General features: G+C 44.1%; 1 protein-coding gene across 3 annotated transcripts in view; it reads right to left on the bottom strand.

Annotated features, from left to right (window-relative positions):
- Positions 1 to 9,114: 9,114 nt before the first annotated feature.
- LOC128693792 (SET and MYND domain-containing protein 4-like) overlaps positions 9,115 to 24,632 on the bottom strand; it is a 49,533-nt gene continuing 34,015 nt past the window's right edge. For all 3 annotated transcript variants that reach the window (XM_053783669.2, XM_053783671.2, XM_053783670.2), the window contains 3 exons: positions 24,349 to 24,470; positions 23,730 to 24,203; positions 9,115 to 10,463 (listed from right to left, as the gene is read on the bottom strand). In XM_053783669.2, the coding sequence (XP_053639644.1) occupies positions 9,780 to 10,463; positions 23,730 to 24,203; positions 24,349 to 24,470 (1,280 nt within the window). In that variant the 3' untranslated portion in view covers positions 9,115 to 9,779. The remainder of the gene's footprint in view (positions 10,464 to 23,729; positions 24,204 to 24,348; positions 24,471 to 24,632) is intronic.

Here is a 24,632-nt window from a genome sequence, read left to right as displayed (position 1 = left end):
GGTTCCAGGCGCTAGAGGGATGTATCGTATAGGATTGATGACACAAATTAAAGTTCTAGCACATAAGAGCCACCGTGAAAACACCAGAAAACCCGGAGCACAACGAGGCACGCTGACACTGTCACGCTACCCGCCTCTGGCTCTGGATCTTTCTGCAGCTTCCTACATCTTTCTTTTTCTGTTCTTCTTCTTGAATTTTCTTCTTTCTTTTCTGTGACCCACTCGCATAAGAACGTCCAACATCACGTTCACGAGATGCCATAATAAGGATGTATCACTGTCTGTAATCATGCAAATACAAATTTTTCATTATCAATTATTATTAATTTTTTAATTATTAATTTTTTTTTCTGTCAATTGGGGGGATATGGCCCTTGTAGCCCCCTTTCCTCTGGCTGCGCATCTAAAAATTCAAAACGTTACCAGAAAGGAGTCATATACAGAACTTTTACTATAGATTAGGTTAGTGATTTGGGCTACGAATATTTTACTAATTCATCCTCCTTGATCTCCAATTTACTTAAACAGAAATCATGCTGAGTCCAAGAACAATGCACAATGGTATTTATATTACCATTTTCATAACTAAACTAATCATTATGTTTTGCATGATATATGGCCTACCACCATAGATAAGGACATGATTATTATTATTATTATAATCAAGGGGGAAGCGCTAAACCCGGAGGATTATACAGTGCCTGGGGGGGGATGTGGAAGGCATTCAGGCTTAACTCGGGGAACTGGAGCACAGATCCAATTCCCTAAATCAAGAGCCCCTCACCAACATCAAGGAACCTTCCTTGAGGGGGATAAGGACATGAGAATTAAAGAATGCAGGGACAATTTTCAGTTTCACCCAACCAACGATTTTCTGATGTGGCTTATGTGTTTCTGGGGAAATATGTAGTAAATTAATTGATGTTCTACATCACTTCCGTCGCAACTTGAAAACTAAGCATTTGCGACGGAAGTGATGTAGAACATCAATCAATTGAGATCTGTTATTGAAATGATAGACTTAAAGACAGGACAAAGTGCTTTTAAAACCTACAAACGGAAGTCAGTTTGCGTTTTTAGGTTTTTCTTTATAGTATTTTTACCAAAAATGTGTCTTTACTGGTCCATGCGTCTTTACTGGTCAAGTAACCCTATCAGGTACCTCCCTTAACATTTAGAGGCGAAAACAAACATTTATCCATACACATCAATGTCTATCAACAACACTTCAGTTAATTTGTCACAGTACAAGTCTAGATAACGTGTAATTACTACAGAAAATTGGAGAGGAATCTCCCATACTCACCCATTAGCGGGAAAACACAGCTGTTCTGATGTAAACAAAGGCGTGTTGAGTGTTGCCATCTATGGTTAGGTTTATTTATTTTTATTTTATTTTATTTCATTATTTTTGTTTTGATTAATTTTTAAAAATCAATTTTACTCTCCAAACACTTGAACTTTTTAGGTAGGGACCCCTTTGCACTTGCGCCATGTGCGCAGTCTTGGATGAGCCCCTGAACCCCTTGGACCGTGGGGCCCCCAAATGTGCGGGGCCCTAGGCAAATGCCTCGTTTGCTTATGCGCTAATCCGGCCCTGGATGTTAGTGCTATCGGTCTGTAGTTCTTTGCAATTGCTTTACTGCCACCTTTGTGAAGTGGGGTTATGTCTGTTGTTTTAGTGTGTGTGGGATGACCCTTGTGTCCATGCTCCCTCTCCATAAAATGCTGAAGGCACGCGATAAGGGCTTCTTGCAATTCTTGATGAACACGGAGTTCCACGAGTCTGGGCCTGGGGCAGAGTGCATGGGCATGTCATTAATTGCCTCTTCAAAGTCTTGTGGAGTTAGAATAATATCTGAGATTTTTGGGATGACCAAATTTTGGGTTTCGTTCATAAAGAATTCATTTGGATTGTCGACCCTTAGTCTGGGCAGTGGCTCGCTGAACACTGAGTCATATTGAGACTTTAGTATCTCACTCATCTCTTGGCTATCATCTGTGTATGTCCCATCCTACCTATGCAGGGGCCCAGTACTGGATGTTGTTTTTCCCTTAGATTTGGCATAAGAGAAGAAGTATTTTTTTTTTAATTTCCTTTATGGCTTTTAGTTCTGTGATTCTTGTCTCCTATAAGATTCCTTCAGCTTAAGTTCGATATTTGCAATTTCATTGACTAGTGCCTCCCTTCGTATTTCAGATATATTGGCCCCACTCAGCAGCTCTGTGACTCTTCACCTTCATCTGTATAGGGAATGTGTCTCTCTAGTTTACATCTTCTCTTTCTTTTTTCTTAATGGAATGTGTCTTGAGCAGATCTCAAGAACCACAGAATTCATTTTTTAAGGCAAATGTTCGGATCCGTGTTGTGTAGGATATCTTCCCAGCTTGTTTCATTTAGGACAAGGTTTACTTGATCCCATTGTATGTTTTTTGTTGTTGAAATATGCTGCTATGTATAATAATCTATGTAACTGTATTTGTGTATACCTGAATAAACTTACCTTCGTGACTGCTCACATTTTGCTGGTCCGGAGCCCTGTGCATACATGTACCTCTATTATGTTGTGATCTGACTCTGAGTGTATTGGCTTTGATAGTTATATTACGTATCAGATCATTGTTAGTGAAGATAAGGTCCAGCGTATTTTCTAGTCTTGTAGGCTCTACTATTTGCTGACTTAAGGTGAATTTGGTGGAGAGATTTAATAGTTCGTGTGTGTGAATTTTCAGCTGAGCTGCCTCCCGGGGTGATCTCTCTGCTAAAACAGTGTTTACTATACTCCTCCATTTTAGGTGTCTCAAGTTGAAATCTCCTAATAGTAAGATGTTTGGGGCATGAGTTGGGAGATTTTGAAGTGGTCAATTTTCTTAAGCTGCTCCTGGAATTGCTGGGAAGTTCCGTCTGGAGGCTTATATACCTCCACAATGACAAGGTTTTAGTTTTCAGTCTTTACCGCCAAAACTTCAACTACATCATTTGAGGTGTTTAGTAGTTCTGTGCAAATGCATGACTGACATACAGGCCAACCCCATCTTGTTGCCTGTTAAGTCTGTCGCATTGAAATAGGTTATAACCTGGGATCCACATTTCGTTGTCATAATGATCCTTTATGTGGGTCTCCATGAATGCTGCAAACATTGCATTTGACTCCGTGAGTAGACCCTTGATGTAAGGAATTTTTTTTTTTTTGATGCCTTTAGACCCTGTATGTTTGCAAAGGCAAATGACGTTGTATTGGTGGAATTTATGGGGGTTTTATTTGCTGGCTCTAATATCGGTTGTTCTGGAGTAGAGGCCAATGTCCGTGCCTCTGCTCCAGAAGTGTTTTCAGGTGGTGTAGGTTTGTCATTTCTTATGAAGTCGATGTGTGAGGGCAACGAAAAGCGTGTAACCAAGGAGGAATTGGAATGCTGTGAAGGAAAAGATTGTTGTGAGGGTTGTGAAAAAGAAGGGGCAGAAAGAGGGGTGTCAGTGTCTATCGAGGGTTTCATCTCCGCAATAGTGGACCCTCGGGTAACGATGTCATCAGATAACAAAAAAATCGGATAGCGACACATTTTTGCATCAAAATATTGGCTCGGTTACCAAAAAAAAAACCTGTTAAGGACATTCGTCCTGAACGTGTCCGTGTGGCCTGAGCGGGCCAGGCCACTCCATGTACAGCTAGTGTGCCGTTGTTTACAAGCCAGTGAGGATGATATATTTTGTATTATTACGTTGTTTTTAGGGCTTGTAACTGCTCAATAAGCCACCATGGGCCCAAAGAAAGCTTCTAGTGCCAGCCATGTGGTAAAGAGGGCGAGAAATACTACTGAACTGAAGAAAGAGATCATCGCAAAATACGAAAGTGGAATGTGTGTCTCCGAGTTGGCCAGGTTATATAACAAACCCCATTCAACCATCGCTATCTTAGCCAACAAAAAGGCAATCAAGGAAGCTGTTGCAAAAGGTGCAAGTATGCTTATAAAAAAAAAAGAGATTGCAAATACTCGAAGATGTGGAGAGACTGTTGGTGTGGATCAACGAGAAACAATTATCAGGAGATAGTGTTTCTCAGTTAATGTGTGAAAAGGCAAGACAGTTGCATGATCTAATTAAGAAAATACCTGGAACAAGTGCTGATGTTAGTGAATTTAAGGCCAACCAAGGTTGGTTTGAGAGATTTAAGAATCGTAGTGGCATACACAGTGTGATAAGGCGTGGTGAGGCTGCCAGTTCTGACAAAAAAGTGGCTAAAAAATATGTGCAGGACTTCAAGGGGTACATAAGAGGCTGAACAATTAGAACCCCAACAAGTGTTCAGTTGTTACAAAACAGGCCTGTTTTGGAAGAAAATGCCAAACAGGACCCATATTACTCAGGGGGAAAAGGCACTCCCAGGACGCAAGCCTGGAGATTGCAAAGTGAAGCCTTTACTCGTGTATCACTCAAACTCCCAAAGTGTTCAAGAAAAACAGTATCGTCAAGACTAAATTGTGTTATGTGGAGAGCAAAGAGTAAGGCATGGGTCACTAGAGGCATTTTCCTCGATTGGTTCTATGACATGTTTGGCCTCAGTGTGAAAAAATACCTCCTGGAAAATAAATTGCCACTCCAGTGCCTCCTGTTAATGGACAATGCTCCTGCTCATCCTCAAGACTTGGAAGAGTGAATTGTGGGGAAAGTTTAGTTTTATCAGTCAAGTTATTGCCTCCTAGCACCACTCCTCTCCTCCAGCCCATGGACCCGCAGGTCATTTCAAACTTCAAAAAACTGTACACCAAAGCAATGTTTCATTATTATAATCAAGGGGGAAGCGCTAAACCCGGAGGATTATACAGCGCCTGGGGGGGGATGTGGAAGGCATTCAGGGAACTGGAGCACAGATCCAATTCCCTAAATCAAGAGCCCCTCACCAACATCAAGGAACCTTCCTTGAGGGGAGCAATGTTTCAAAAGTGCTTTGAAGTGACCTCAGACACTGAATTGACCCCAAGAGAGTTCTGGAAAGATCACTTCAGTAACTTCAGTTGCATAAACCTTATAGGTAAGGCTTGGGAAGGAGTGACTTCCAGGATTTTGAACTCTGCTTGGAGAAAATTGTGGCTAGAATGTGTACAAGAGGGATTTTGAAGGGTTTGGGGCTAACCCTGAGGAGCCTATGCCAGTTGTGGAATCTATTGTGGCATTAAGGAAGTCGATAAATTAGACATGTGCAACTCTTGGGTATCTTTATTGAGGAAACGTTTCGTCACAGTGGCTTCATCAGTCCATACAAAGGAGAATCTTGAAGAACAGGAGGAGAATGAGGTAATCAGTCCCTCAACCTTGAGTCGATGTGGTCAGTCCATCAATCTTGAGTTGCAAGTGTCTAATTTATCAACGTGTCGGTTCTGTGAACCATTCATCTACAATCCTGTCAGACACTGCAACTTCTTGGGATCTTAATACTTGGGAATTCTTTGCTTGCCTAACCCTTGGGCACGACCTACTTCCACATTGAACAAATGTGACACCATCTACAACTGCTGCACCTCTCCTGCCTACGGTTTATAAGCTCCTCCTCCGCTCATATGCCGTATTCTATTCAAGATTGATGGACTGACCATATCGACTCAAGGCTGAGGGACTGATTACCTCATTCTCCTCCTGTTCAAGATTCTCCTTTGTATGGACTGATGAAGCCACTGTGTGGCAAAACGTTTCCTCAAAGATACCCAAGAGTTGCACGTGTCTAATTTATCAACGTGTCGGTTCTATGAACCATTCATCTACAATTAAGGAAGTCCATGGGGTTAGTAGTGGCGAGGATGTGGAAGAGTTGGAGGACAACGATGATTATTATTATAAACAAGGGGGAAGCGCTAAACCCAGAGGATTATAGTGCCGGGGGGGGGAGGATGTGGAAGGCATTCAGGCTTAATTCGGGGAACTGGAGCACAGATCCAATTCCCTAAATCAAGAGCCCCTCACCAACATCAAGGAACCTTCCTTGAGGGGACAACGATGATTATTATTATTACAATCAAGGGGGAAGCGCTAAACCCGGAGGATTATACAGCGCCTGGGGGGGTATGTGGAAGGCATTCAGGCTTAATTTGGGGAACTGGAGCACAGATCCAATTCCCTAAATCAAGAGCCCCTCACCAACATCAAGGAACCTTCCTTGAGGGGACAACGATGAAGAGCTAACCACTACAGAGCTGCAAGAGGTTGAGGTGCAACAGCAACAGACCACAGCTCAGATTATAATCAAAAAGAAGCGCTAAGCCACAAGGGATATACAGCAACCACAGCTCAGAAATTTCCTTGAGGAGGAAGAGAAATGGAGGAAGTTGCCTTCGTCTAAGATGGACATTTGTACAATGTGGACAAAGGTGCAAGCATTTATGGATGAACATTACCCTGACAGCTGTTGTAGGCCGTATTGGCAACATGTACAATGACAATAGTGTCCCATTTTAGGGAAATCTTAGGCCAGAAACAGAGCTCTCGGGACAGATTTTTGTTGCAACAGGGGTCCAGTGACAAGCTGGTCCTAGTAGCATTAAAAAACAAAGAAGGGAGGTAACCCCAGAAAAGGACTCGTTACCTAGTCTTTATGGAAGGGGATTCCCCTTCCAAACAACTGTAAATTCCTCTGCCCTCCTCCCATCTCATCACTCATCAATAAGTCCTCAATAAAGGTGTCATTTCAGTATTGTTTATTATGCACGTCTCATTGTTTTCTGTGCAGGGAAGTGTATATTTCCATGGAAAAAAAAAGATTTTGTTTAATACTTTTGGATGTCTGGAATGGATTAATTGGATTTCCATAGTCCTGCAGTGGAAGAGAGGAGACTGGGGAAATGGGGGGGGGGGGGGGAACAGAAGAAGAGTCCACACGATGGGAGTGGTGAACCTCCACCTTTGTGCGAGTGTTAGAAAGGGGGGAGAGAACTAGGCACCAAAGCCAAAAAGGAAAACTGTTGGGGAATTGTAAGCACAGGAGGAATGCAAAGAGACTTGGGCTTATGAAACAGGTTCAACTTTGCAGGTTATAGGCACGAAGAAGATGCAGAGGCCTTGCAGACAAGAAGTAAAGGTAGGAATAGGCAAGGAGGTGGGAGTTTGAGGGTAAAACCACAAAAGAATTAGAGACGGGTGACCCGGAAGACATGACACCGAAGGAGCTGGTAGGTGGGGGACTGCCAAGGTTGGGGGTCTTCTAGCTACTCTAGAATAAGGAACACTAGGAAGATTCCCCTGAAGGCAGAGCCAAGATGGCCATAGGGGAGGGAAAGCCTTGCTTGTGCTAAGACAACTGATTTCTCATTCCTCAAGATATTATAATCAAAAAGCGCTAAGCCACAAGGGCTATACAGCGTCCATCAAGATAGACCTAACATCAATGGGAAAAAGGACGATGCTCATTGCAATCGAGACAAGTGAGGGGGGGGGGGGGGTGAAAGACTGCAAGATGTATCAGCACAATCTGCAGCACCGCAGACTGGGCAAGCTGCCGCAGAGCTCCAGTATTTAGCAGGGCGTCCAAAGCGCCTACAACTTACTCTTGTGGAGTAGGGACCACTAGGCGATGGCCCATGATGTAAACCGAGGACAGAAGGTTAGGTGGGTGATGTTACTGGAAAAGTGCCTCTGCCCGTGAGCGGGCTTGACATGTGTATCCACTTGGAGAATTGGGAGGTCCTGAAGGGCTAATTGCTCCAAAATATCACTGCAAGACAATGGTATGTGGTAAAATCACCGTACCACTGCAAGAATTGAGAGTAGTGCACTTGCAATAAGTATGTTATCAATTGAAGATGGGAAAGACGAGAGTGTTCTGCATTCTAATTGGAACGCTGCGCCCATCACTTCAAGGAATGTAAATGGATACATTTTGGCTGTCGTAAAAGAGCTTTACCAATACTATGGTTGGAAAGATAATCAGTGGGAGATTTCAGTTGTAGGGAAAAAATTTAGTCCACTGCATACTTGTAAACATGGTGCATAATGGAAGTGGGTGTCGCGTAGGTCGTTTTTGGGTAGAATGAGTAGACATCGAAGATGTGTAGGCATAGTACTGCGGGTGGCCTGACCTGAGGTAGGTGGGCGATCTGAAAACCATCGCACCATATTCGGGGAAGCCGGATGCATAGTTAAAGGTATGCAAGAGGCAGAGGCACTAGCAGAAATGGGCAGGTGACAGTGTTACCAGCAGAAGGTACAGGGGTATGGGAAAAGTCTGGAGAATGGTCCAGTAACAAAGCTGGGTCAGAACAGGATGCAGAAACAAAGGGGCTTGGGAGGAGGGGGGTCATCACGGAACGAAGACTCCACGATAGCGTTTTCTTATTTTAAAGAAAAAAAAAAAAAAAAAAAAAAAAAAAAGGGGACAGTCACTAGAGAGCATGAAAGGGCCATTACTAGTCCTCCCTTTCATCTGAGTGGACCTCAAGACTGCTAGCAGTGCTGAACCCATGCCATACCCTACACTTCATGCCAGTAAATCAGCGCTCCAGGATAGCAACCTCGCACCTACCGAGCCACTTCGGCGGACAAGAGGGCAGTCGGAAACCCGCCACAAAGAATACCTTCAGTTGCCACCTCCCAGAACCGACAGGCAGCCTCTGGAGATACACCTGTCATCTGCAGGACACCCCACCCCACCTCTTGGAAATCCAGGAAGGGAGCAGGAAGCCTCCAGATAATCCAAATTCCACGGCAAACCACACCTGAGGAACCCTACAGTGGGATGAACCTCGGCACACTCCCCCCCCCACCTAGAAACCGTAATGCCAGAGGGGAGGACCCCCAGAGGCTACAAATAGGACAGGGAAAAGGGAGGGTTGAGAAGGGGGGGAATGGGAGGATTGGGGGGTAATTAAATTTGGTCTAAGGAAAGAAACCAAAGGGTCTAACTCCTCCAACCAAGAGCCCCCTCCACCCTTTGAAGAGGATCAATCTGCAGACTAATTGCTCAAAGTGAAAGCCTCTGCCACATCAAGAGAACCACTCCTTCCCCCTTCTCCCAAAGAGCAACTAGCCTACCAAATTACCATTGCACCTTGTGTGTGTCATATTTAAAACATTTCCTCAGTGCTATTACTAAACCCTCATGCTTAATTGAGGTTGTTTTCCAAAGAGGATTTTTCTTAAGATTTTATTAGAACATGTATACAGTAAAATTGTCATCTAAAATAAAACTATCTGACCTTTTACAGGTCCCATTCAGATATGGTAAAGATTTTTTTTTTTAATTAGCCCAATAATTACTAATTAGGTTTACCAAATTTAATAATTGTGGCTTGTTTCCATTGAGGTAGTCTTCCTCATGCTGCAGCCCTTGAGTCGGTTAACAGGTCCAGTATATATGCAGGGGAAATGAACCCAAGGCACTTGCAAAGAACTGATTTTACTATATGATGATTAAACATTATGGGTAAATAGAGCTGAACATTAACAAATCTTACAATGATTTGGGATATGAGAGAATCAGTTTCCACTTGAGGATGCGGGAGGGTAGACTATTCCTTGGCACTAAATCTTTTAAAACCCTTATGAAATATATATAATTATTAACTAAGTTAAAATATGCAAGTCTTGCTGTAAAGGAAAGGTAAAGAATAAAAAAATTTATATAAACAAAGCAAATATTAAAATCATACAAATTAAGGACAGTTTCCTATTGCCAACAGCATTCAGGATTTTGGGGCAATAGAAAACATTTTTAAATAGCTTGCCTTATCAGATTTTGTAATACAAAGTATTTACAATAGCTCTGGCTCTGAATCAGATTAGTATCAAGAGAATTTCAAGAAGTAATTGGGATCTGACTCGAAACGTAAATTCGAGAGCCAAGCCTATTACAAATAAGGCACAAAAACCTTACAGCATTCATGAATAAAAAGTTTGGCTGGCATACGTAAATGCAAAAAGCCTTTATAAATTTACGCACCACCTTTACATCGTCATCTGATGTGCTGCCTACAGCAATTTTTGCCGTGACTGCTATAAATTCAGATAGGAGTTTTCCTAGCTTCACTTCAATATCATAGTAGTTATATGGTGGTAAATCCTGTCTGCCCATACCTTTCACTGCTCTTGGTTTATTGTAATCTAGTCTGCATTCTGAGCATGCCTTTGCTATGGGGTGAATTTCATTTTTGCACATCAAACACTTTAGATCCATTTCAAATCTTGGTAAATTCACAAATGTTGGCCAGTCATTCTCACATGCCTCGCATGTGCATGTGAAATGGAATGGCTTCATTATTGCATCCCTCCTGGAATCTCTGTCTGCACTAAGAAAACTATCTCCATAAGATACTGTTAATGATCCGCCAGGAGGGATAAAATGAGTTGCTCTCACAACCTTAGTTTTCCCATAAAAAAATTCAACACAGTTGGGATTGCAGGCATGATTTATGAGACTCAATGGATAAGCTGCATATCCACATGCTTCTATGGAGCTCTTCTGGTGGTCAAGCACATTTTCCTGGAAAAGTAAATTCAGTAACTGAAAAAAGAAGCCACACATTTATTTTGTACCATTTATGCTATAAGAGTAAGAATCACTCGGTAAGAATCACTTAAGATTTTTACTTAAATATTGACCTTTGTACACTGGGGAAGGAAAAACATCTGGACTTCTATCCAAGTGTATTAAACAAAACACTGAAATACTGTGCTGTAGGTACTGATTTAAATCTTACAATCAAAACAATGGGCTTTCTGCATGCACAACTAAATGTCATCCATGTATGTACAAACACTATCAGGCTGAAAAATCGATTATTAACCCTTTCACTGTCGAGACTCCTGATCAAAAACTTGCTCTGTTGAATTTAGAAAAAAATTTAAGAAATGATTCAATCTTTTCCTGAAGGTAATGACACCAAAATTACAAAATTTCACTGAAAACTTACAGAATGACGCTCTCACAAAGTTAGCGGTCTCTGCAATATTTACACAGCGGCGATTTCACCCACTTTGAGCCCTATTTTCGGCCAATTCCATTGTTCTGGTTGACCAAATTGTTCTATCGAATGCGTACAAGAAACCGTCCATTTACCGATTTCAACTATCCAATAAACTGATCAGAAATAGGCAATTTGGCCAATTTCACACACAATTCAAGTAAAGTCAATTTCAAAACAGGGTCTAGAATTAACGATTCAAGCATTCCTAGCACTAGAATAAATGTTCATTAGCCACGTCTCCAGGCCCCTCTTATATTCACACAAAAAACAGATTTACTGTTATGCAGACTACTGCATTATTGTAAAAATGGTATAAACATTAGCACATTTGTAAAAGCACAGACCTACCAGTTGACGTGTATTGGATGCGTGATTCAAACAAGACCAAGAATACTAGAATACAACCATAAATACCACACGAAAATACTGGATATTCGGTGTATTAAACCAAAATCACTAATTATGCACTGCTGGATTTTTTTATGATCTGCACACTGACCACTCAGACCCACTCTCATATGCAAGCCTATCAGCTTCCTTCTGCAAGATTGGAAGCTGCAAGAATTTTGGCATATTATGGCACCAACACTGGCCATAAACCCATAAGTTTGTGAGGCAGTAGGTAAAATGAAAGGGGGTAAGGCAGCCGGGATTGATGGGATAAAGATAGAAATGTTAAAAGCAGGTGGGGATATAGTTTTGGAGAGGTTGGTGCAATTATTTAATAAATGTATGGAAGAGGGTAAGGTACCTAGGGATTGACAGAGCATGCATAGTTCCTTTGTATAAAGGCAAAGGGGACAAAAGAGTGCAAAAATTATAGGGGGATATGTATACCTGGTAAAGTGTATGGTAGAGTTATTATTGAAAGAATTAAGAGTAAGACAGAGAATAGGATAGCAGATGAACAAGGAGACTAGGAAAGGGGGTGTGTGGACCAGGTGTTTACAGTGAAACAAGTGAACAGTATTTAGAGAAGGCTAAAGAGGTCTTTGTGGCATTTATGGATTTGGAAAAGGCATATGACAGGGTGGATAGGGGGACAATGTGGCAGATGTTGCAGGTGTATGGTGTAGGAGGTAGGTTACTGAAAGCAGTGAAGAGTTTTTATGAGGATAGTGAGGCTCAAGTTAGAGTATGTAGGAAAGAGGGAAATTATTTCCCAGTAAAAGTAGGCCTTAGACAAGGATGTGTAATGTCACCGTGGTTGTTTAATATATTTATAGATGGGGTTGTAAGAGAAGTAAATGCGAGGGTCTTGGCAAGATGCGTGGAGTTAAAATATAAAGAATCACACAAAGTGGGAGTTGTCACAGTTGCTCTTTGCTGATGACACTGTGCTCTTGGGAGATTCTGAAGAGAAGTTGCAGAGATTGGTGGATGAATTTGGTAGGGTGTGCAAAAGAAGAAAATTGAAAGTGAATACAGGAAAGAGTAAGGTTATGAGGATAACAAAAAGATTAGGTGATGAAAGATTGGATATCAGATTGGAGGGAGAGAGTATGGAGGAGGTGAATGTATTCAGATATTTGGGAGTGGACATGTCAGCGGATGGGTCTATGAAAGATGAGGTGAATCATAGAATTGATGAGGGGAAAAGGGTGAGTGGTGCACTTAGGAGTCTGTGGAGACAAAGAACTTTGTCCTTGGAGGCAAAGAGGGGAATGTATGAGAGTATAGTTTTACCAACGCTCTTATATGGGTGTGAAGCATGGGTGATTAATGTTGCAGCGAGGAGAAGGCTGGAGGCAGTGGAGATGTCATGTCCGAGGGCAATGTGTGGTGTGAATATAATGCAGAGAATTCGTAATTTGGAAGTTATGAGGTGTGGGATTACCAAAACTGTTGTCCAGAGGGCTGAGGAAGGGTTGTTGAGGTGGTTCGGACATGTAGAGAGAATGGAGCGAAATAGAGTGACTTCAAGAGTGTATCAGTCTATAGTGGAAGGAAGGCGGGGTAGGGGTCGGCCTAGGAAAGGTTGGAGAGAGGGGGTAAAGGAGGTTTTGTGTGCGAGGGGCTTGGACTTCCAGCAGGCATGCGTGAGCATGTTTGATAGGAGTGAATGGAGACAAATGGTTTTTAATACTTGACGTGCTGTTGGAGTGTAAGCAAAGTAACATTTATGAAGGGGTTCAGAGAAACCGGCAGGCCGGACTCGAGTCCTGGAGATGGGAAGTACAGTGTCTGCACTCTGAAGGAGGGGTGTTAATGTTGCAGTTTAAAAACTGTAGTGTAAAGCACCCTTCTGGCAAGACAGTGATGGAGTAAATGATGGTGAAAGTTTCTTTTTCGGGCCACCCTGCCTTGGTGGGAATCGGCCAGTGTGATAAAAAAAATTATTATAATCAAAAAGAAGTGCTAAGCCACAAGGGCTATACAGCGCTGCAGGGTAGGGAAGGAAGAGAGGGTATTGGGCGATAGAAGGGGGGGAGGGATGATCAGTAGGTTACAGAAAACAGCGGGGCAGGGGATAGTGCGGGGGTAGAGGGCAGCAAGAGATCGAGGTAGAAAGGGCTGAAGGTATCATCAGAGTTTGTGAAGAAAGTCAGTTGTCAAAAAGTCAACAAGTGTCCGGATGAAAGGTGGGTCCATCAGCGAGAAGGGAAGGGAAAGAGCAGCGGAGCGAAGACGACGTTGGAGGTATATTCTGTGTGCTCGTCGATAAAGTGGGCTGTCTAATAGAATGTGGCTAACCGATAATGGAACCTGACAATTCTCAGAGGAGCAGGGCGCCTCTCCACGAGATAACCATGAGTAAGATGAATATGGCCAATGCGAAGACAGGAGAGAGTCTCCCAACCTCGACATTGGCGACAAGACGACGGCCAGTAACCTACACTCGGTTTAATAGATTGAAGTTTGTTGCCGAGCATAGTAGACCAATGTTGCCAACGGGTGTGAAGGTGGGAAGATATTGCAGCAAAATAGTCCGTAAATGGAATACCTCTATATGAAACTGGTAGGTCATGTACTGCTGACTGCGCAGCAGTGTCTGCCTGTTCATTGCCCTGTACAGCAACATGACCAGGGACCCAACAAAAAACTATCTTATTTTTTTTTATTATCACACCGGCCGATTCCCACCAAGGCAGGGTGGCCCGAAAAAGAAAAACTTTCACCATCATTCACTCCATCACTGTCTTGCCAGAAGGGTGCTTTACACTACAGTTTTTAAACTGCAACATTAACACCCCTCCTTCAGAGTGCAGGCACTGTACTTCCCATCTCCAGGACTCAAGTCCGGCCTGCCGGTTTCCCTGAATCCCTTCATAAATGTTACTTTGCTCACACTCCAACAGCACGTCAAGTATTAAAAACCATTTGTCTCCATTCACTCCTATCAAACACGCTCACGCATGCCTGCTGGAAGTCCAAGCCCCTCGCACACAAAACCTCCTTTACCCCCTCCCTCCAACCCTTCCTAGGCCGACCCCTACCCCGCCTTCCTTCCACTACAGACTGATACACTCTTGAAGTCATTCTGTTTCGCTCCATTCTCTCTACATGTCCGAACCACCTCAACAACCCTTCCTCAGCCCTCTGGACAACAGTTTTGGTAATCCCGCACCTCCTCCTAACTTCCAAACTACGAATTCTCTGCATTATATTCACACCACACATTGCCCTCAGACATGACATCTCCACTGCCTCCAGCCTTCTCCTCGCTGCAACATTCATCACCCACGCTTCACACCCATATAAGAGCGTTGGTAAAACTATACTCTCATACATTCCCCTCTTTGCCTCCAAGGACAAAGTTCTTTGTCTCCACAGACTCCTAAGTGCACCACTCACTCTTTTTCCCTCATCAATTCTATGATTCACCTCATCTTTCATAGACCCATCCGCTGACACGTCCACTCCCAAATATCTGAATACGTTCACCTCCTCCATACTCTCTCCCTCCAATCTGATATTTAATCTTTCATCACCTAATCTTTTTGTTATCCTCATAACCTTACTCTTTCCTGTATTCACCTTTAATTTTCTTCTTTTGCACACCCTACCAAATTCATCCACCAATCTCTGCAACTTCTCTTCAGAATCTCCCAAGAGCACAGTGTCATCAGCAAAGAGCAGCTGTGACAACTCCCACTTTGTGTGTGATTCTTTATCTTTTAACTCCACGCCTCTTGCCAAGACCCTCGCATTTACTTCTCTTACAACCCCATCTATAAACATATTAAACAACCACGGTGACATCACACATCCTTGTCTAAGGCCTACTTTTACTGGGAAAAAATTTCCCTCTTTCCTACATACTCTAACTTGAGCCTCACTATCCTCGTAAAAACTCTTCACTGCATTCAGTAACCTACCTCCTACACCATACACTTGCAACATCTGCCACATTAAAAATAATCTATGCTTGGTAAAGATGCAGCGTAGCCAAAGTTGGATACGGAGGACTAAGGGGCGAGGTGCATCAAATTTCTGTATAGCCTGTAAAGCACTAAAGGAGTCTGAGACAACCACAAATGATGACATAGGCATAGATGCAATATGGATAAGTGCTGCAACAATGGCATACAATTCAGCAGTAAAGATACTAGCCGAAGATAATAAATTCCCTCGTACGACGCTGTCCGGAAACACTGCTGCGAATCCTACGCCATCAGAAGACTTAGAGCCATCTGTGTACACTGCAATGGCATGAGAAAGTGGAAGTGGTCGAGAAAAAGAGCGGGAAGCTACCGTAGACAGTTGGGCTTTCGAGCAAGGGAGTGAGAAAGAACAGACTCGAACATCTGGAACTTCCCAGGGAGGTAGGGAAAAGTGAGATGCTACATGAACAGAGGTGGTAATTGAAGAGAAGACAAGAGCGAATGTAGGCGAAGGGAGAAGGGGCGGTGAACAAATAAAGAATGTTTACTAATATCGGTGACTATTCTATAAATGGAAGGATTACGGAGATCATGAGAGCGTACATAGTAGCGAAGGCAATGGGCATCACGGCGATCGGATAAGGATGGAACGTTCGCTTCTGCATAGAGGCTCTCAACAGGGAAACAGCGAAAAGCACCAAGGCATAAACGTAATCCTTGGTGATGAATGGGGTTAAGGCTAGAGAGTAGCAGGAGAGGCCGCTGAATAGATCTGGTCACCATAATCGAGTTTCAATAAAATGAGGGTGGACTGTAGGCGAAGGAGAGTTCGACGATTGGCTCCCCATAAAAGATGAGCAAGGGTTTTAAGGTGGTTCAGCCGGCTGTGACAAGTTGCCTTCAGAGAGGTAATGTGAGGTTTCCAGGATAACCTACGGTCAAAGAGGAGGCCTAGAAATTTGACTATCACGTTCAAAGATACGGGAGCCATAGAGGTACAAAGGATGATCGGAGATGACAGAGCATCTAGTGAAAGTAATTTGGAGAGTTTTGGTACTGGAAAATTTAAACCCATGTGTGGTGGCCCAATTGGAAACACGGTCGACCGCATGTTGGAGAGAAACTCACAAGGTGACAGTCAGCGCCTGCACATGCAATAGCGAAGTCATCAACAGCGTGTGGACCAAATATTGGATGGAAGACTAGAGGCCAAATCATTTATAGCAAGGAGAAAAAGTGTTGTGCTCAGAACACATCCCTGGGGGACACCTTCAGCTTGGATAAAGTCCGGGGAGAGCACATTATTAACCCGAACACGGAAACGTCTGCCGGTTAAAAAGTTCTTAAGGAAGGATGGTAGATTGCTTCGAAGGCCTAAGGAGTGGGCTTGGGCCAAAATATTATACTTTCAAGTTGTGTCATATGCCTTCTCAAGGTCGAAAAATATGGCAATAACCGAGTGGTTATTCGCAAAGGCATTACGAACATACGTATCCAAGCGTAGTAAGGGGTCTGGTAGAACGGCCCTTATGAAAGCCATATTGACGAGTGGAGAGACTTGTGTCTCTAAATACCACACTAAACTATTTACCAGGCGTTCCATCACTTTGCAAACTGCACTGATAAGAACAATGGGATGATAGTGGGATTCTTCATGTCCCGTAGTACCCGGTTTGCGGAAAAGGAGAACAATGGCAGATTTCCACAGCTGTGGAAGAACTCCCCGTCACCAAATAAGATTGAAAAGGCGTAATAGGACTGCAAAGGCCGACTGATGTAAATGTTGTAGCATACGAATATGAATGTCGTCGGGCCCAACTGCCGATGATCGGCAAGCTGAGAGTGTTGCCTCCAGTTCCTGGAGTGTAAAAGGCACATTATACTGCACTTCTGAGAGAAAAGTCCAAGGGTGCTAACTCTCTGGCAGACTTTGTGGAAAGAAATGAGGGGCATAGATGGAGCCCCTGAGAAATACGGACCAGATGATTGCCAATTTCATTGGCAACATCTAGTGGGTTTGCTATATTAACACCGGCAACCCTCAAAATAGGAGCCGGGTCAGGAGAATATTTACCACTGGTTTCTTTTTTCCAGACTGCACTCAGAGGAAGCAGAGGTGATGGTGGAGACAATCTCGCCAGCACGTGCGTTTAGTGTCACGGATGACACGGCGAGCAATCACACGCTTCTGTTTAAAATCAAGGAGTCTCTCTGTGGTTTTATTGTACCGGTAACTGCCCCATGCAGCGCGTTTCAAACGTACTGCACGAGCACAAGCAGGAGACCACCAAGGCACGCATTTCTGAGAATGCCTGCCCGAAGTTTGGGGTATAGAATGAGAAGCTGCGGTGAAAACGGAGGACGAGAAGATGTGTAAAAGCTCATCGATGGAGGACGAAGAAGGAACCTCTTTAAAAACAGTTAGGTGTGAGTAAAGGTTCCAATTTGCCCAATTAAATTGCCAGCGTGGGGTGTGAAGAGGTGGCGAATATGAAGGGGAAGTAAAAATGATTGGGAAATGATCACTGTCATGTAAGTCCGGGAGAACAGACCAAGTGAAGTCTAATGCGGCGGAGGAAGAGCAGACTGAGAGATCGATGCAAGAGAGGGTACGAGTCCGAGGATCAAAATGGGTGCTAGTACCTGTATTTAAAACGGAGGGGGTGGGTGGCAAGAAAAGCCTCTAACTGAATTCCATGGGAATCACAGTGAGACCCCCCCCCCCCCAGAGGAAATGGTGGGCATTAAAATCACCAAGTAACAGAATCGGTGGCGGTAATGACGAAACAAGGAAGGCAATATCCGGAATAGATAATGCCCGAGAAGGAGAGAGATATAAAGAACAGAGCGTATACCACCTATGTAAGTGGATACGGGCTGCTGTGTAATGCAGCGAAGTATGAACAAATAGCTGATGGTACGGAATATCAGTGCGTAGAAGGGCACTTTCATTAAAGGTCCCATCAGGAAAAGGATCTGAAGAATACAATAAATTATAGCCTGAGATGGGAGAAATAACAGCAGTGTAATTTTGGTTCCTGTAAGCAAACACCAACAAGGGCAAACTGGGAGAGTAACATCTGAAGTTCACCCCGATTACCCCTGAGGCCGCGTATATTCCACTGTAAATAGGCCATGATTGGCAATGATAAAGATACTTGAAATCCGCAGGTAAGGGTTCCTACGGACTAGAGGGGTTAGAAAAGTCCACATGCGGAGGCAGTGGAAAACGTTCAAGCAGCGAAGGAACGGTGCGCTGTGAAGAAAGGAGTTGCGCAGATGGAGCAGAGGAGAGAGAAAGAGCGGAAGGTGGATCAGTGTCCATTGATGGTTTGGTCTCTGCAATATATTCAGAGATTGCTTCAAGTGTTTCTGAATTCAGAGAAGTCGTATGGGAGACAATATTGGAAATGGTAGGGGGGAGGATGAGTAAAGATTGGAACTGTATTGAACTGTACCAAGGTAGGGGGGGGGGGCGAAAGGGTGGAGGGAACTGGAGAAGCGTGGCAGGGGACAGAAGAGGCAGGAACCTGGGAGGTGGCAGAAGAGGAAGAAACTTGGGAGGGAACAGGGGAGGAAGGTACAGTACAAGGAGGGTGAACCTCTACACTTGTAACTGAGCCAGTGAAAGGGGGAGAACCAGGGACAGACAGGGAGGGTAAAATGAGGAGGTGGAAGATGGGTAGGAGGTGTTAACGGACCTTTTTTTGACTTTTGAGAAGTAGAGGGACGACTGGGAGGAGGTGTCGTACGAGGTCTCGTCGATACTGAGGCTTGTGAGAGAACTCGAAGAAGCGAGATCAGACTGAGGCGTTGAAGTAGGGACGTCTGAGCCGAGGACAGCAAAAGGATTAGATACAGGAGTGACTATGGGAGAGGTAACCACAGAGGTGGGTGTAGAAGATGGGATACCAGAAGTGGGGGGACGTTTTGAAACACGGGAATAAGAAACACGTGGGAGTCTCCCTTGGAGGCGGAGATGAGAAACTGCCATGGCATAAGGGAGACCTTCTGTCTCTGAGGTAACGGATTTCCCGCTCGTTTAAATAGACTTGACAACGGCGAGAGTATGAAGGGTGAGCCTCATGACAGTTAAGGCAAGAGGGAGATCGATTGCAAGACGTATTAGAATGGTCATCGGCACCACAGACTGGGCATTCGGCGATAGATCTGCAATATTTCGCTGGATGGCCAAATCGCCAGCAATTTCTACACTGTTGTGGTGTAGGGATCACCTTTCGAACTTGTAACCGATGTCCTGCTATATAAACTGAGGATGGGAGTTCTCGGCTGTCAAAAGTTAAACGAGCCACATTGCTAGGGTATCGTCTCCGCCCGCGGGCAGGAAGAACGTAAGTGTCTACCTTGAGGATTGGTAGATCTTGGAGTTCCAGCTGTTCAAGAATGTCAGTGCCACATGTCTGGAAATTTTGTTGAACTATGGTATGGGGCAGAATGACTGTACCACTACAAGAATTGAGGGAATGATGTTTTTCAAGAGTGACAGGAACAGTATCGATATAGGAAAGACGAGAGAGCTCATGAGCCTGGGTAGCATTCTGTACGGTAATGATGCGCGTACCGCTCTTAAGAGCATGAAAAGAAATATCTTTACCAACATGGCGTAGGAGTGCCTTGCCAATACTGTGGTCAGAAAGATAGGCAGTAGAGGAAGTCGGTCGTAAAGTGAAGAATTTAGTCCATTGTTCAGTCTGAAAATGAGCGTGGAAAGGTAGTGAAGGACGTGTCGATCGTTTCTGAGAAGAACGAGAAGGTGGAGAAGTATCATCAGCAGGTAATTGTTGTTGGCGTTTAGGCGTGGGACCAGAGTTGGTCCGATGTGGAATGGGTCGGCGATTTGAAAATTGCCGCACCGTAGAGGGAGAGGCCGGAAGCACAGTCAGAGGAGAGCAAAGGTCCGATAAATCAAAGGAGTCAGTCGAGGCCTCAGTACCTGAAGCGGGTGAGGAAACAGCACCGGCAATAGGTACAGAGGCATGAGGAGTGTCTGAAGAGTGGTCCAAAGACAAGGCGGGGTCAGAACGGGGTGCGGTATCAAGAAGGGGCCCTGGGGTAGTAGGTTCATGGACTAGGGCTGCCATGGTTAGGTTACTTTTCTTTTTGTTTTTAAGAAAAAAAAAAAAAATAAAAATAAAAAAGAATAAAAAAAGGGGGGACCGGGGAGGGATAATTCCTAGGAGGAATGAAAGGGCCAGAAATCTCCCTCCGCGCCCAAGAGGACCTCAGCACCGCAAGTAGCGCAGATGCAGCATGGAACCCGTGCCATACCCTACCCATCATGCTAGTAAACTAACAATCCGGGATAGCAACCTCACATCTGCCGAGCTATCTCGGTGGACAAAAGAGAGGGCGGCCGGATATCCGCCACAAAGCATACCTCCTTCGGCCACCACCCCCGGAATCCGAAAGGTGGCTTCCAGAGATACACCCGTCGCCCGAAAGACACCCAAAGCTACTCTGGGATACCGGAGAGGGATCGGGACATCCCCAGGCAATCCAGATTCCACGGCAAACTACGCCACCGCCAAGAACCTCAACGGAATGGGATAGACCCCGGTATCCTTTCCCCTACCTAGGAACTAGCGTGCCTGTGGGAGAAATCCCAAAGGCCAAAAAGAGGAAGGGCAAAAGGGAGGGGTGGGGAGGAGGAGGAGGAAAGGAAAAGGGGAGGATGGGATAGGGGAGGGGAGATTGGGGGGTAATTAGGTTCGGTCTGAGGAAGAAGACCGACAGGTCTAATTCCTCAGACCAAGAGCCTCTTCATCACGCCAAGGAGCCCCCCTTGAAGAGGTTGATGGGCATTAAAATCGCCAAGTAACAGGTGGTATACAGGAACAGTATCAATATGGGAAAAGAGAAAGATCATGAGCTTGGGTAGCATTCTGTACAGTGATGATGCGCGTACCGCTCTTAAGAGCACGAAAAGAAATATCTTTACCAACATGGAGTAGGAGTGCCTTGCCAATACTATGGTCGGAAAGATAGGCAATAGAGGAAGTCTGTTGTCAAGTGAAGAATTAAGTCCATTGTGCATTCTGAAACCAAGCTTGGAAAGGAAGTGCAGGACATGTTGATCTTTTCTGAGAAGGACGAGAAAGTGGAGAAGTATCATCAGCAGGTAATTGTCGTTGGCGTTTAGGAGTGGGACCCAAGTTGGTCCGATGTGGAACGGGCCGGCGATTCGAAAATTGCTGCACCGTAGAGGGAGAGGCCGGAAGCATAGTCAAAGGAGAGCAGAGGTCAGATACATCGAAGGAGTCAGTCGAGGCTCCAGTACCTGGAGCGGGTGAGGAAACAGCACCAGCAAGAGGTACAGAGGCATTAGGAGTGTCCGAAGAGTGGTCCAAAGACGAGGCGGGGTCAGAACTGGGTGCGGTATCAAGAAGGTGACCGGGGGTAGCAGGTTCATGGACTAGGGCTTCCACGGTTAGGCTACTTTTCTTAAGAAAAAAAAATAAAAAAGGGGACTGGGGAGGGATAGTTCCTGGGAGGAATGAGAGGGCCAGAAATCTCCCTCCGCGCCAAAGAGGACCTCAGCACCGCAAGTAGTGCAGATGCAGCATGGAACCTGTGCCTTACCCTACCCATCATGCCAGTAAATCAGCAATCCGGGATAGCAACCTCACAACTGCCGAGCTACCTCGGACAAAAGAGGGCGGCCGGATATCCGCCACAAAGCATACCTCCTTTGGCCACCACCCCCGGAATCCAAAAGGCAGCTTCCAGAGATACACCCGTCGCCCGAAAGATACCCAAAGTCACTCCCCGGGAGACCAGAGACGGATTGGGACATCCCCAGGCGATCCAGATTCCACGGCAAACTACACCACCGCCAAGAACCTCAATGGAATGGGATGGACCCCAGTACCCTTTCCCCTACCCAAGAACTAGCGTGCCTGTGGAAAAAAAAAAAAAGGGTAATAGAGGAAAAGAAAAAGGGGGGATGGGGTAAGGGAGGGGGGATTGGGGGGTAATTAGGTTCGGTCTGAGGAAGGAGACCAACAGGTAATTCCTCAGACCAAGAGCCTCTTCACCACGCCAAGGAGCCCCCCCTTGAAGAGGGGTTAGCCCCAAACCCTTCAAAATCTTTCTTAATTTCCATACTAATTCTCACCCTTTTTATCACAGGGTTGGCACTAGAAGCTTTCTTGGGGTACATGGCGACTTATTTTGCAGGTGCAATCACTAAAAACGCTGTGATAATATGAAATGTTTGGACGAGACTGCTGTGGCTGGTTTGTAAACACTGGCACCCACAGGACAAGCGAGGCGCGCTCAGCGTTGGTAGAGTTTTTTAGTGCTAGTCGAGGCAAAATTTTTGCGTTAAAATGTATTGCTAGTCTGATTTAACATACAATGCCATCGTTTGTCGAGGGTCCACTGTAGTATATTTTTAAATTTGTGTGAAATTGGCCAAATTACCAATTTGTGACCACTACTGTGTAGTTTAAATAATTGATGGGTAGTTTTTTGTGCTCAAATTGACAAAATGGAAGGCTTATTAGCAAAAGCTAATAATTTGGTTGACTGGAACAATGTAATTGACCTAAAGTGGGAAGAAAAAATCACATGCATAAATATTGTAGACACCAAAATCTGCAATAATGTAATTTCATCAAACTGTTATTACCTTCAGAAACAGGTTATATCATTTCAAAAGAATTTTTTTTTTTTTTTTAAATTCTTGGACCCTGTGGACAAGTTTCAGATCAGGGGGTCTGGACCCTCGAAGGATTAACCCCTTCAGTTGCAATTTTAAACCAAAGACTTGGGTCTCCCCCCCCATGCACTGTGTGCTGCAGGATTTCTTTGTACAATTAAGAAAGCAATGTAACAATTTTCCAATGCTAACTTAATGGCCCAGGTTTTGCTATCTCACAATTATTTTTTTTACATTGCTTTGGCAATGTAAAAGGGAACGAGGTTTTCATTAAGATGTGGACATGTACCAACCTATCAGCAGGTTAACCTTGCTATGCCTAATTTGTTAACTTCTCACTCTTCAAATGCTTCAAGTAACCATTACCAGAATGAAGGTTAGAATGTACTACAGTAATTTTTGCTTAGCAAAATAGTAAAGAAAAATATGATCAGCAAATCTAGAGGCATCTGGAAAACTAGTCCCCATCCCATCCCGCCCCCCACCCCCTACTCCTCAATTCTTCACTTTGCATAATACTGCTGCTACTGAATCTACATCCTTCACCCCCCACTACTATCACTACACCTGTCTTTCCCTGCTTCCTACAGTTTTGTCTTTAGGCTGCTCTACATAGTTTTTGGTATCCATTTGTCTCACCCCAGTATAGACTTTACAATGGTACAGGATAGGTCAAATAAGGTTCCTCCCCTTAGTGCAGGTTTTCAGTGAATTCAAGAACATTACCTACAGGCTATGCAAAGGTTTACTGTATACAAACAAATAATTAAATTTACCTCCCAATAATTAATTTCTGCACTGTTACTTTGTAAATTCATCAAGTGATGAATGAGTGTGCTGCCAGTCAAGATGATGTCTTCATGACTTGGAGTAAAGGGATTACCGTGGTCATCAAGGAAGTAATGCCCCTGCTGCAAAAGCTTAGTTAAAATGAAAGCTCTCATGCTGAACTTGAAGTATCCAGTTTCATCCCGCTTCTCTTTGTTGGTAACTAAATGGTACACTGATCTATAATCAGTGGAGTCATAAATTCCATCCTTGTTGAAACCAAGAGTCTCAGGAGGTTGATCTTTCACTTCTTGCTGTAGCAGTGGTATCATCTTTTTGATCTTGATATGAGAAGTTTTTATCATCACCCTACATGGCAAACACATGAATGCCTTGTTTCCCAGCTCATACAGAGTAGGCAAAACTCGGCACTCTTGCCAATGGTTTCCCAGAGTTCGGCATGACTCGCTACAAAAAACAACCTGCAAAACAAAAGTTTACTGAATCTACATTTAAATACTACAAGTTGCAATTTCAATTATGGAATGGTACACGTGCTGTATCCTCCCTCCCCTCTGTTTATAATGGAAAAAAACAAAAAAACACTGAAGGAAACTATACTCTTACCATACTACAAGTTGGGCAGGGTAGGGGTACCAGGCATCTCTCTACACAAACTGTACAATACATTTTTGACATCTCTTGGAATACTACACTGGAATACCCTTCATCAACACATACAATCTCACCTGCAAAAATTTGTTTGTGCAGTTAAATTTTTTTTTTTTTTTTTTTTTTTTTTGTAGATGGAGGAAAAAATAGGACTAGATAAGACTTTGGATTTTTAACACTGGAGGGTTAACCACCCAGGATAACCCAAGAGAGGCAGTGCATCAGAGGAATTTTTTTCC

The sequence above is a fragment of the Cherax quadricarinatus genome, chromosome 34 (genome assembly GCF_038502225.1).
Source record: "Cherax quadricarinatus isolate ZL_2023a chromosome 34, ASM3850222v1, whole genome shotgun sequence".
NCBI lineage: Eukaryota > Metazoa > Arthropoda > Malacostraca > Decapoda > Parastacidae > Cherax > Cherax quadricarinatus.
Note: the sequence above shows the minus strand (reverse complement) of the source record. Positions and strands in the feature narration are given on the sequence as shown.